General features: G+C 38.2%; 1 protein-coding gene across 2 annotated transcripts in view; it reads right to left on the reverse strand.

The window, feature by feature from the left end:
• Positions 1-1,213: 1,213 nt before the first annotated feature.
• The window catches only part of LOC134813704 (armadillo repeat-containing protein 3-like), a 44,623-nt gene continuing 31,629 nt past the window's right edge, over positions 1,214-14,207 (reverse strand). For both annotated transcript variants that reach the window (XM_063821556.1, XM_063821557.1), the window contains exons 2-16: positions 12,446-12,497; positions 11,692-11,812; positions 8,378-8,503; positions 8,112-8,231; positions 7,770-7,930; positions 7,429-7,609; positions 7,078-7,196; positions 6,749-6,952; positions 6,542-6,620; positions 6,124-6,255; positions 5,720-5,922; positions 3,032-3,151; positions 2,721-2,900; positions 2,376-2,505; positions 1,214-2,212 (exon numbers count right to left, since the gene is read on the reverse strand). In XM_063821556.1, the coding sequence (XP_063677626.1) occupies positions 1,692-2,212; positions 2,376-2,505; positions 2,721-2,900; positions 3,032-3,151; positions 5,720-5,922; positions 6,124-6,255; positions 6,542-6,620; positions 6,749-6,952; positions 7,078-7,196; positions 7,429-7,609; positions 7,770-7,930; positions 8,112-8,231; positions 8,378-8,503; positions 11,692-11,812; positions 12,446-12,496 (2,448 nt within the window). In that variant the 5' untranslated portion in view covers position 12,497 and the 3' untranslated portion in view covers positions 1,214-1,691. The remainder of the gene's footprint in view (positions 2,213-2,375; positions 2,506-2,720; positions 2,901-3,031; positions 3,152-5,719; positions 5,923-6,123; positions 6,256-6,541; positions 6,621-6,748; positions 6,953-7,077; positions 7,197-7,428; positions 7,610-7,769; positions 7,931-8,111; positions 8,232-8,377; positions 8,504-11,691; positions 11,813-12,445; positions 12,498-14,207) is intronic.

Here is a 14,207-nt window from a genome sequence, read left to right on the forward strand (position 1 = left end):
CTTTCTCTTTCACTTTCTATTTACCTTCATTTTCGATTAATATATAAATATTTAATACTCAAGCGGTCCTCTTATCCAGATGTCTCTAATTTCGCAGAGCTAAATGACATTTACCACAGGTATACATATCAGCTGCACTGATGTTCTTTTTAGAAAACTTGAACAATGACAGCGACATGTTTCAAACGATGTTCCACAGTTTATGGTGGAGTGTGGTAACCATGGGGACTGTGGGTTATGGTGATATTTACCCTCGGGAGGTTAGCGGCAAGGTAAGTGTTCTGCAGCGAAACAGCGAACAATTTTGTTATTGCAGTTGAATATGCAGCTCACTGTAACATTTTTGATTTTATTTAAAATGTTAATAAAAATTTATTTACTTAGACAGGGAAATTGTCTGATTGTTGTTATCTACTTTAATAAAAGATACGAATCAATAATTTAGGTGGCAGGTGTGTTCGTGGTGTTCGGTAGCACAATTTTCCTCACTCTCCCAATGACTGTCATAGTCTCCAAATTCAATGACGTGAGTTGAAAGTTCTCAAATACCTTAGTACAGTCAATCAGACTTATTTAGTAAGTCTGACATGTTCAAACTTTTATCATTGTAATAATAGTTCATTCGAAATGAATGAAAACTCAGTGTTATTTTAAACATAATATAACTCAACTCATATAAAATATGTTCATTTTACCAATTTTTTAAGAAATGAACCTTACAGGTGTACGATGATATAAAAGACCAGGAAGATTTAGATAACAGAGAATTCACGGACATGCCCCTTCGAGAAAAAATATTGCTCATTCAAAACCGGGACTGTGAAGGTGTCTAAATATTTTCTTATCAAATTGGAGTTCAGAGCAAGGATCGGGAGTTAGGTTTATAGCGAATATAATAGGCTAGAGCAAATAGCTATAGAATATCGAGTTAAAGTAAGAGTAACTAAAGAAGGTTATGATAAACGATTCACCATGAATCAAGATGATGTACATGCGACAGGTGCTGTATGTATAGGTGCTGTATGTATAGTATGTATAGGTGCTGTATATATGTATAGTATGTATAGGTGGTGTATGTACTCTAGTAAGATTTATATTATCATTATTATTAAATTGCAGTATTTCGTTTGGAAAAGATTGAAGTATTTTTTAACATATTTGATCGTACAAATTTCATTTGTTCAAGATAAAATGACGAATAAAATACATGATATTCAGTAGCAAAGTAGGGAGTTTTCCTCCTCAATATCAACACTATTTACAGATTACTTATTAACAAAAATAAATCACGCATCCTGTATAATCACCTCTCATAACGCATCGGTTATAACTCTAGACACTTTATGTGGGGGTGATTGGAAGTTTTCTGTCCGATTGACACCAAATAAAATCAAATCGTTTTCAAGAGAGTAAGAAGCGCAAATTCTAAATGCAATAAAATCAAACAATCATCTCTGTTTATTGATGAAATGATTTTAAATCCTTTTCAGCCTACCCTTCAAATAGCTCGTGATATGTGAGTGCCGAGCGGGAGCTAGTTATACATCTGACTAAACTTTAAAATCAATCCATCTCTTATCTGACATATTCTGTTACACTCATCACTGTACAATCTTCTACGCAGCGACACTGTATATCTCACTGATGGAAAGTCACGTGTTCTCTCTCTCGATCTCTCTCTCTCTCTCTCTCTAAAGTTTCTTGTAAACCCCAGCCCCATGACTTCCCACTTCCAAAAGTTGACCAGGTTCCCACATCAGATCCACCAAATAATGCTTACTCTTCCCTCCCTCCACCAGGGTTACCTCATTCCAGGCTCTGTTATATTCTCCTCTCACTAACGAGGCGGGTACTCCAACTCTGTCGGCTAGAACTTTAAACAATAAAGCCCGGTGGTAGAAAATACCCCGTTTGATAAACCCGATGGGTATAACATTAGTCTTGAGATCTGCTTTGATTTGGGCGATGTGAAGGTCGTATGATAGGGCGGCAATGCTGGTAACAGGGCCTCCCATCTGATTACTAACGTACACTGATAGTGCTGCTATCTGCTCAGCTTGAGTGGGGAGCGGACCGACTGCGGAGGTTGCTTCTTCTATGTACTCTCGGAGTGAAGAGTCCACGCGAGGTTTTCCAGTATCTTTCTGCTCTTTTGGTGGCTCTGGTTCCGGGACTTCTTCTTTCTTTTCTTCGGCTTTGTGCGGCTTTTTACCTGTAATGTAGGATGGTTGAAAATGCAATATCTCACTGCAATAAATTCTAAGATAAGTTTTGTTTAAAAATTAAGAAGTATGAACGATTTAAAGATTAGGAGCAAAACCTCTTTCCTACTATACTACGCATCATCGCTTATTAATGTAAGTACAGCAACTTACCTTTAGCTGTGCCCCGGCCTGTCTTAACATTGGTGGTAGACCCAGTAGTACTGGCTTCAGACTTCATATCAGCTGGCTCTGGGTCGGCTCCTATCGAACTAACGTACAGTACTGCTCTCTTGTTATCTACCTGCACACATGAACAAGATAACAGATAGTACCAGACAGAGAGACTCAGGTCTAATATAAGTTCAAATGTACGACGGTCGGAAGAAAATTACTATCTGTTCAGTCCGTATTTTTGAATTGAGAGTAAGTTACACATTAAATATAGCTTTTATTTCAAAAAGCTGAAGGCGACACAAGGAGTGACCGACGGACGGACAGACAGACAGTGTTCCTAACCTTGCGATCGAGAAGTAGCTTGATAGGTTTGAAATCATCTCCCGGCTTGTGAGCACCAGTATCGTAGAAACCATCCTTAACAACATCAGTCTGGGACAGGGTCCCCATGTGCCAGTACTTAGCAGCTAGATCGTAGTGGAGCAGCTTTTCTAACGCAACTACTGCCAGGTTACTTACTCCCTGGGTATCAGAAAGTTTAAAGTTCCCTATCTATTAAATTCTTATCCTGTTTTATATACCAGGATATTCTGACAAACCAAACATCTTCGGGTGATAAATTGGAATTCACAGCAAAATACACGTGGAATCACCTGTATATCATTAGTGCACATGTCCATCAGAACTTGTAGAGCCCCGTTCTTGTTTAGCTCTTTCGCCATTTCCTCATTTGCTACAGAGATACCTATAGTCCAGGCTGCTTTTCTTAGCACCTGCAGTGGAACATTGATATGAGAAATTGTAGCGCCACAAATAACTGATAATATACAAATATCTTAGAGGAGTGAGGACCAGTTAACTGAAAAAAAAGTTATCCTCATATTTTGACAGATTGTGACAAATAGCAAACTAAGCAACGAGTCGAAATTCCTAAATCTCTAACTGCTCTCTAACGCGTGTAAATATCGTTTGTATTATTTTGGCGATGACGTCATAAAGTCCCTTGCGCGCGCAGATGACCTCGTGAGACTGTATTTTACAGGTAGAAAATGTACATAATACAATGTTTTTCCCCGAATAACTCGAAAAGTAAGTAATTTAGGGTACATGTTGCTTCATAAGTTGTATATAAACATGGCCATTCTGCACAATTTGTACACATTCAAAAACCTTTAGGGCCTTCATAGCCCAATTTACCAGATACCCATAGTTTTGCATAATTTCTGGAACCGAAAATCAGTTTTTCGCCAATAACTGAAAAAGTAAGCACTTAAAGGCATATGTTTGTTCGTAAGTCATATATTAATATGCTAATTGCGGTTCTTTTGCACCCTGTCTAAAGACTCTATCACGATCCTATCGAAAATGGGCTCAGCACCACGCCCAAAATGGTTTTTGGCGAATTTCTCGAAAAGTGAGGATTTTAGGCCATGTGTTGCTCAATAACTCCTATATAAACATGCATATGCGGCTTCGTTTAAGCCTATTTTGAAGTCTCTACGACCTTCAGAAGCAAGGGGTCGGTTACGTTATTGGGTCAATATGGGCGTGGCCCTCCTGGGTTTTCTCCACGGTAAAAAAATGTCTCCAAACGAAAATCGTTTATTCATACCTTCGGGAAGGTCTGTGCAAAGTTTCGTGAGCATTTGAACATTTGCAGGTTCATTTCCATAAATGTCAATAAATGACTGGACTATATCTATTATTGTGTAGTACTATATCTATTATTATTATCAGTTAATAGTTTTGTTGTGCTGATGTAAGTTATGTTTGATGTTGGGTGTCTTGTGTTGGTATAGTTTTGTCTCCTGTAGTGTATGTGATATCACTGCAGTACTGACCTATAATTATAGATAGGTATTAGGTACATGTTATATTATAGTAAATATAGGGGTGTATATAATGTAATGTCTATTATATAACCGCTATTCAACAGGTTTTACACACTATATTTTACATATTATTCACGTATTATTTTGCATATTATTTTGCATATTAGAGTACGCGATCTCACTGTTTCTCTTTTGTTTCTTAAGGCTTCTAATAATAGTCTTCTTAATGTGCTGGACTACACAACTTTAGAGAAACTAAAGAATTCATTTATCTCAAATTAAGCTGTTAGTGTCCATGATCAACCTGTGGCGACAATATTTTACGTGAAATGTAAAAATCAGGAGTAATATAAAAAGTGTATTTTTAGATTAAAGTGCTAGCTCATAGTTTTAGAATTGTATTATAGATTAACGTTGGTCGTTTAGCCATCTAACAATCGATCGTGCCGTAATATATGGCCAGAGAATAATAGGGTCTTGGAAATTCTATAGTTGTTCAGTGGGTCGATTGACTGAACACGTTTGCACTTGGTATTTAAACTTACCAGTAGTTTATTTATGTTATGTGCCGATGATAATGCAATTAGGATAACAACTAGGTAAGCCGTAAGTCTAATTCAAAAGACACCGCACCCCGCACACCGCACACCGTACACTCCTCAGTATTACTATTTGGTAGACCGGGCATTTTTGCGGGAATTCTGTTCCCACGGCACTGTTCTGATAGAAGCTACTTCTACTAATGGTCCCAGAGGAACGGCCGTAAAGTAGCCAGACTTCTTGTCTCCTGTACTGGCTGCCACATGCAGATTAAAGTTAGAAATTTCGCTATATATGCTATAAATATAATTGCTCTCGGAATTGAACAAACTACTTATCTAGATCCTTTCTAAATTCGTTAGAGTTTCATGGACTGGGGAAAAATAATCGGTACAGTCTCCCTGCTTGTGTAATTAAGCAATGAAAACAATCAAAAATTATCACATATGACATAAGTTGTAATACTAATAGCAGAAACTTTCTAACCGTACATTCACCCGCCACTGTTCAAGAACCTATATCACTGTTTAAAATCATGACGTGAGCACTGTACATCCAATCAGCTATTCCTTTAGTTAGGATGATAGCCGAAACTATAAGGATTGTGGAGAACTAGGGTAATAGTCATAATTCTAAAATTTGAGTGAGTTACACGTGTTTTATTGACGATGATAAACATTTGCAAGGTAATTTACGCTATGCAAGCGCGCACTGAGGGACTTTATGACGTCACGAGGCCACAGCTTATTATTGCAATAACACGCGTTACAAATACACGTACGCTAGAGAGTTGGTTCTTTCGGCGATACGATTCTTTACCGGTTTGTCACAGCTGATTTAAATCTTAGCCAAATTGGAGACTACAAATTTTTCAGTTAACTGGTCCTTACCATTCCGCTGTATGTAAATCATAGAAAAACCGACAATTTTCTCCTGGGAGAACAAACTGTTTAATGAACATCTCCTCACCTCTTTATTGCTGGACTCCTTGAGGATGGAAACAAGAGATCCGAGTGCGTTAGTTTTGAGCAACTCTTCTCTAGCACTTGAGTCAGCTACGAGTGCAGCGAGTGCTTTACAGGCAGCAATACACACGTCCGTGTCTGGGTTGGTGAGACAGGCGGAGAGACTCTGCATGACGTTTAGAGACACCAGCTGCTCTCTCAGTGTCTCTGTAATGTTGTCAATTACATTATTAGTTTTTAGTTGTGTCAACTTTAATATAACATAATACGTTAGGGCTTTAAATTATTAATTTTGAAAAACTATGAAAGCTGTGTTAAATGTTAGTCCAGGTTTAGCAGCGTAACATACTCAAGCCTTGAAAGATACAAGATACAAGATAATTTCACTGTTTCACATGTACTACTAACCGAACTTGACGATGTTGAACACGACGGTAGCCAGGTAGCTGAGAATGCGCGGAGAAGTGCTCTCTTCAAGAACCTCTACTAGCTGGGTCACGTGCTCATCTTGTATTATATCTAGACACACCACCTTGCTATCTGTAACAGGTTTTAAACTAATTACAACAGTGTATTATGCCGTGATAGGATATATTTAATCTGGTACTGGCCAGTCCATGAGTCCAGAGCCTGGCTTGATGCGTGATGAAGAACACAAATACCATTATATATCTAGAAAATAGAACATAAGTTTTCTTCCTGGTACCCTGCACGTTTATTCTAGACTTATATTCATCACGAAATAAGCCAAATTGATCAATTATTCGGCATACACAGCTGAGTGTGGATTAGGAAAATGTTGATAATATATTTAAAGTAAACATACTAAGTGATAAATTAGCTAATGAGAGAGTGCTCATCTCCTGAACAGTCTGATCCTCGTGTCCTATCAGCTTCATTAGAGCCTGTAGAGGGATGAGGTTAACTCGTGACCAAATGGTGTGTAGAAAACGATATAATTTCAACATCTCATAGTTCAACGGTTTAAAATAGTCAAATATACTGCAAATGGACGAGATGATTAGGTTCCTACCTGGATGACACCAATTTTGGTGAAAGTCTCCTTGACCAGAGGGTTGGCCACCATAGTGGAGACAGTTAGACACGCTTGAGCTAGGACCCCAGCGTGCTCACCCCCGAGCACTGTCATTATTGTGGTCTCAATCTCGTTATCGTGCAGAATCTGGCAGTTCTCCGGTTTTCCACTGCATGTGCTGATTGCACGCAGAGCGTTTAACTGAATTGAAACCATATGCTGATTATCTACAATTTCTTCAGATAGCACTTATTCAATACAGCTGTCACAAATTTATTTTTCGCCAACCTCTTAAATTTAATATCAAACTGCTCGTGGTCACTAACCTGTCCCTGAGGCTCGGTGGAAGTGGCGTAGTTAGCGAGTGTTAACAGACATCCACTATCCTTCATAGCATCCAACTGTTCCGTGTCTAACATACATACTCCTACTACTTGAACTATTCCTAGAACAGGGAAGTAGTTTTGATAATTTTGAAAATTTTTCTAATATTTTTGTACCTGATTAGATACCAGAACCCACATAACTCACGATCAATTTTAGAAACCATTGAAATTATGAAATATGCTAATTCTGGCAAAAAAGGATTTCCCGAAATTCCAGGCATATTATTATTAACATGGTGCCACCACTAAAAAAAGTTACGAAAAGCATCAAGCAACAAAACAAAATCTCACCCTCGTGCAGGTCGGTGACCTCCTCGTTCGTTAACATCTTCAACAACGCCTCCAAACCATTAACATCTTTTACAGAGGTCCTGACACACTCTTCTTGACAAACTGAGTAGGTAACTTTCAGAACTAGCAGCTGTATAGCGGGGTACTCACAATTCAGGGCTTCCAGGAGAGACGTCACTACCTGGTGGGTAGTGGAGTTGATGTGCTGATTTGGCAAGTTAAAAAAATTCCTATTCAAATTTTACCCTGTGAGAATTCATTCAGCTGGGAATAGAATGTAAGAGTGAAACTTAAGAACTGACAAAATTTCAAAATTTGTCATTATTTGTTAATATCCTCACATTAGCTTCATTAAGAGCAATCCTACACTGACTATCTACAGCTAACAGCTCAATAGTTTCAAGGGTGTTCTGCTGAACAAGAGGGTCTGGGTCCGTTATCAGCTGGACTAACAGCTCCACTCCTCCATTCTCTAGGATAACTGACTTCGTCGTGTATTGGTCTGAGGTAGTTAGGGTAATTGAGACAGCGTAAACATCATCATTCATCAATCACCAAGTATACAGTTAGGTTAGATTGGGACGATAATTAATGATAAAAAACTCAGTTGTTCCTTAAAAACATATATCCATTTCGAATTTCCTGGTTTTAACCCAGATATTTTCTATCACTGAAAAACAAACCAGCAATAGTGAGAAGACACTTTGTAGCATGTTCGTGAGTCATAACCCCTTCCTCTGGCTTAAGGAGGTTTATCAACGCTGCTACTACTTCTTCTTCTCTTATCTCTGCTCTACTTTCCTCTGTGATAACAGCTGTTAGTGCGATACGCAATTTTTCGAACAGGTAACTTGAGTGCACGATTTAACTTATCCACCATATGAATGTGTTTAAAATTTAGCATGTATTGAAATAACAATGGTCAGGATAAGGTATTTCAAAATCAGACCTAACTGCGAGAGAGAGTTGACGAGCATAACACTACTTCGACGAGTGGCAGCGTCAGCTGATAACAGGTGAGGTATCGCAGCTTTTACTGTCCCCATGCTCAATAACTCAGTTTTATTTGGTTCACCTGAAATAAGGTCAGTGACTGAGTGATCAACAGTATGCTGCCAGCGCTTTTAGATAGTAAATGTGGTGAGGCGACCAATGTTATCGCTCGAAAACTTGACAAAAAAGCAATACAGGATACAATTGGGGCTGCAACAGCCAACACGATGCATAAATTTGGGGCTTGTCTACCCATGCTCGCCTGCAATAAGTTAGACGATCTTAGGAGGACGTTGCCATGGCAACATGGCAGATATTTTGGTCGCGCGCGCCTTTTTTGCGCGGAATCAGTATTAAAATATACATTTGGCGTTCGCGCCTAGTAGTATTGCTGTCCAAATATTCTCGGACGATGTAAGATCGGTTTTTGTGGCGCGACCCCCATTATAATTTTATTAACTTATTCTTACTTAAACTATTAACAACTATATGATAGAAATCAATTATAAAGAATTGATCAAGTAATTAGGTCACATAATGATGGGGGCAAGCGTGCCACAAATGGGGGAAAGAAATGGGGGAGTGCCACAAATATTGAGAATACCTTGCCTCAATTATTCGAAACCTGTTATTTTGCCCGAAAGTTTGAACAAATTATCGAGTTCGCTAATTACTGATAAAATAAGGGCATGTCAAGAAGAAAGTATCTCCCATACCCTGCAGGAAATATACCGAACTTACGAACACCTTTTAATTATAAACATAAAGATATTTATAAGATACGCTTTACATCCAAGAATGTTGGCAAAAGTGTACCAAAAGATGGAGTTGTTTCAAGATTATCTCTCCTCCCATGTCCTTAATCATGTTTGAGATATAAATAAACTTGTTGGCTACAAAATATCGAATAAATTATACTGCTTTGCAAACGGACTTTCATAACAGGGCCAGGTTTAAAATCCCGAGAACTGCCTAAATGCTTACTCATTCTCTCGTTGGTAGAATGCATGAAATAAAAAGTCTTCCCAAGGAATCCAAAAACCTAATTTTAAAAACTATTTTGGGATCAGTAAAAGTGAGCAGTTTTACAAAAAACTGTTTATCACCAAAAGTTGGCTTCATGATGTGGTGTTGTCGAGACATCACATGGGTTGACATAAAGTCACGTGGTTTTGTGATGAAGTCACGTGGTTTTGTGATGAAGTCACGAAAACAGTACTCGACAGTATCCTCTTCTGTATTCCTCCCTTAATAACTCTGGCAGTATGGTGTTTTGAGTTTTCCAAACAATTAAAATCGGGTACGCATAAATAAGAACAAGTTCCCCAAATTTAAAAAGATTGGTCAGGTTATTCATCACTTGTAAAAGAGTTCAAAGTAAGCACATATGAATGTTGGCATCTTAGAATGATCACACGATTTATTTAAATATAATTATAGATCATGTCGACATAAAATCACTCGACGTGGATCTTAGATTAGTCCGACCCTGTCATTCTTCTGTTTTGACATGCAGTGATATTATTAGCTACGGATTCTGGTCGCATTTCTTCGTCTCTGTTGTAGTTTCTTCTTCTTCTTGATTGCTGACCTCTACTGACGCCGTTTCAGATGACACAGTATCCACTGGCGCCGGCCATTTGCTTTCCCATTGCAAATTATATGAGGAATCTGGGAGATTCCAGTTATTTGTAGAGATTTTTATTATGATTCAACGTGGGTTCCTGTAGAGTCTGTCTATCCGCTTTTAGCAGATAGGCAGGCTCATTTGATGATCTGGATTACCATTCACCTGTAGAACCTGTCTATCCGCTGATCTTGTCTGATTATTCATTGAGTAGTCCTGTCGATTTTGTCTAGTGGCCAAGGATTCCCTTTTATCCCGGCGATCCACTGCGACCGAGGATTCCTGTGTTGGTTGTTGTGAGTTATCTCCCCATGTTCCTCAGGGTCTTCGTTCTCTGTTGTTATTTCTATCGAACACTGGGCGTATATTGCGAGGAATAGGTCTCTGGTCGCAGAAGTGGCAGAAACTATTTAATCGAAAGTTAAGGTTATTGCAACTATATAGATCATTGGGCGTACTAGGCTCGACCCACAGCGTACACAGAACTTATGGTAGTGGAGGTTAGACCTCCCACATTGACGACAGGTTTGACTCTGATGGATGTGTTTCCAACGATCAAGATGGAGATAACAGTGAGAATTTAAAGGAAATGACTGAAAAGATAGGTTTAGCGTGACAGAATGTACGGTTGGTTCTGATAAGTTACTATTATATGCTGAGAAATGTTTAACTGATCATTAAATTTATCACTTGATGAAGACGAACTTTCTGATAGAGAATCCTGTTGACTGTTGTAGAATGATATTGGCTTGTAGAATGATGATTTGATGATTCGTCATTAATTTCCAGACTCTGTTGCAATATTTATATCTGTTTGTTCGATAAGTGAATTATCTGCCTAGCTGATCATATTCCTGCTTGGGAACGGATGTTCTGGGATAATCATCGTTCTTTCGAATTCTCTATTGTTGCCAACTGGTGAAGTGAACCAGTAGTTATCGTCCACTTCTTCATTGAAGAGTTTTTCGATTTGAAGATGTAAGTGCAGTTTATTCGGATTCCTTTTGCAGTTTTTTTTCTTCATTTTAAGCTCCAATTCGGCCAACATGAGAAGAAACAGTGGTAAACACACAACGAGCGGTGCTGGGGAGCAATCTGACTCAGTGGGTTGACTAGGTCCACAAATTAATTGACAAATTTGACTTTCACATTTTCACAATGAGTCACAGATAGATAAGAAACTTTGGAGCAGCTGTTCCCTGGAAGCGGGGTGACCAATTAAAGTTGGGAAAATTGAGACTGCAGAGCGCGAGCGTAATGATTATTGGCCAAAATTTCCGGTTAAAAGCCGGCACCTGGCTGGCTGAAGTCTGAGTACCACAAGTTAGGTGGATAAAAGTAGTTGATGCTGACTATTTGCCGGTTGAAACTTGGATGTATGAACTGTATTTATGATGTATGAACTATAAATGATCAATGAATTTCCAAATGAGTGAAAAAGTGAGCTGTAATTCTCAATATGAACTATAAGCGGTCCTATATAACTCTTCCCGACGTTTTCCAAATTAGCCAAGATCGAAATCTCAATCACTACAAAACAGTTAATTAAATACCATCAACTCCTTACAGTATCTCGAAATCTTATTAGTAATTAATACAATCGTCAATCATGTAGCTAAATACTTAATTAACAAATAACTTACCGACAAGTGAGTAATTGTAAAGTGCGTCACATGACCTCCACAAAATATTCTCCTCTTTAGAGAATAGTAAGTGGTACAAGGTCTGGGGGTCCTTTGATTTGAAGTTCACCTCGCTCAGCTTCTGTAAAATAATAATGTGTAAGTAAAACAAATAACAATACAATGTGATGAAAAGTAACTTCACTCAGTTTTAACTCAGACTAAAATATATTTGATAAAACAGCCCATAAAACAGTTTTATGAAGGAGCAACGCTCATAAAACAGTTTCAAACCAGTTGTTCCTCGACATCCATCACACAATCTCAACTAATAAACGCAAAGTGATCTGATTTATTAAAGCTGTATGGACCTATCTTTTATGTTTGACCATCATCATCTAACGACGAACAAATAATGCACTAATGCAGCAACGTGTGATACAAGTTGATAAGCTGAGGTTAGTGATCATTGCTTGACAACATTTAGCAAGTTGAAGCGGTTGAGCAATCGAGGGTAATCGTTAGGAGCACTTGTGGTGATATTCTTGAAGAGGTTTCCTTCTCAAAGAGTTTTAACATTTGATTTAGGAAATGTAGGCAACAGAGCAGATCTATTAGTGTAACAATTGTGTCGCTCACATGTTGTGCTCTGCTTGTATACTCTGTGCTTTCTGATCGACGTTGATTATGCGCCTACTTTTTAATTATATACTTAACATTCACGTGGATTACATAAAATGTTATGGAATTGTTAATAATAACGATAAAAACTTACTGGCTCTTCGTCTTTCTTCTTAGAGTCTTCATCCTTCTTTTTGGGTGGCATTCTACAAGGATAGGTATTTAAAATTGCATAAAATATATGCATGATATCAATTATGGAATATCACTTTTACCCACCATTATATATGTATTATAATGAAATGCAAAAGGTAAATCATGATCGACCCACTCAAGAGAGCGAAGAATGGAAGGTAATTTAAAATAGTTGATATGGAATAGTTATGAAAAGCCACTCACAAAATCAAATAGTCACTTTGATTCCAATTATTCTGAGTGAAATCATTTAAATTTTAAAACCATAATAAATTGCCAGTTGCAACATCAGTTATCAGCATATCTTTGCTATAAGCGTGTACATGACATTATACATATAAATTAGAAACTGAAAACGAGGCTGAAATTTTTGTTTTGTTATGGCTACCGTATTTCTATCACTGGTTCTATAGACATTTTTCACAAAATTGTTTGATGATCAGTAATTTAATCGATATGTTATTTTGTCTAGTAGCTATGGTGACCTCACACTTTTTTTTGCATCGACATTCAATTGGGTGGGATATTACACAAACCGAACGTTTCTTCTTTCAAAAAGAAAATTCAGCCCTCCTAAGGGTCGTCCCCCTCTCTGATTGATTGTTTTCAATTATGTTTAAGAAAATTTAGACGTTTACCTCAACTGCAGATCATGGCAAAAAGTACAGACTCTGATAAAGACAAACTGATAGAATCAGATCACATCGAATATGGTAGCTCATCAGAAGATGAAATACCCACCAAGTCTCTAAAAGAAATTATATACACTATGATTGGTGAACAACGGTAGACTTGGAAGCAGGGAGGCAGGGAGGCAGGCAAAAATGTCTTATAACCTATTTCAAGTGTTGGAAAGCACAGTCATGCAGTATTGGATCATTTTGGCACTGATATATGTTATGTGGACGGCTCTAATTTCCACTATTGTTCCTGTAATAAGGTGTGGGTGGGGGTTAAGCATCGTGGGGAGACCCTGATCAACTTCAGTGCTTACTTCTTTAGTGATCTAGGTAAGTCTCTTTTATTTATTTTTGAAAAGTCACAGCTGTGTGCTTGATTGGTACTGGTTGATTGGGGAACTTTTTTTCAGCTAGCATATCAAAGTATAAAGCAGTGAATGTGATTACCATACCAGCAACTATATCTGTAATAGCCATATTTCAGGAGAAGGGGTGTTTGTAAAGCATCCTGACATCTATGGACGGAAGAAAATGATTGTAATAGCTTTAACTCTGTTGTTCCTCTCCTCAAGTGCATCAACATTTGCTCAAACTAAAGAACAGTTCTTCATCCTGCACTGTCTTAGACAGTGGATCACGTTTCCCACCTGTATAACTTTCACTTCAGGAATAGTAAAGAGCACCCATAGAGAGGTGGGACCCATGCTTTCTGTCCTATTCTTCAATATCTGTTGGCGTACTTGTTCCTAAAGATAATGGGATGGATATGGTTTGTTTTCCTAATGGCTGTGCCCTGCTCATTTGTTTTGTTCTTGTGTCTACTACAGGATTCACATACTCATGTTTATACGCGTACTGCGTGACGCACTTGTTTGCCGCCTTCGGCGGTCGCGCGCTACTGCAAGCGAGAAGGCTCTGGCTAGAGCAAACTACAGGAATCTCCATGATATATAGCAGCGAGTGGAAGAAAGAAGGAGGCTATGGAGGCTAATCAAAGCATGGCCTGGTATAATTGCTATGACCATTTTACTGGTCAACTGG

The sequence above is a fragment of the Bolinopsis microptera genome, chromosome 4 (genome assembly GCF_026151205.1).
Source record: "Bolinopsis microptera isolate Bmic1 chromosome 4, MBARI_Bmic_1.0, whole genome shotgun sequence".
Taxonomy (NCBI): Eukaryota; Metazoa; Ctenophora; class Tentaculata; order Lobata; family Bolinopsidae; genus Bolinopsis; species Bolinopsis microptera.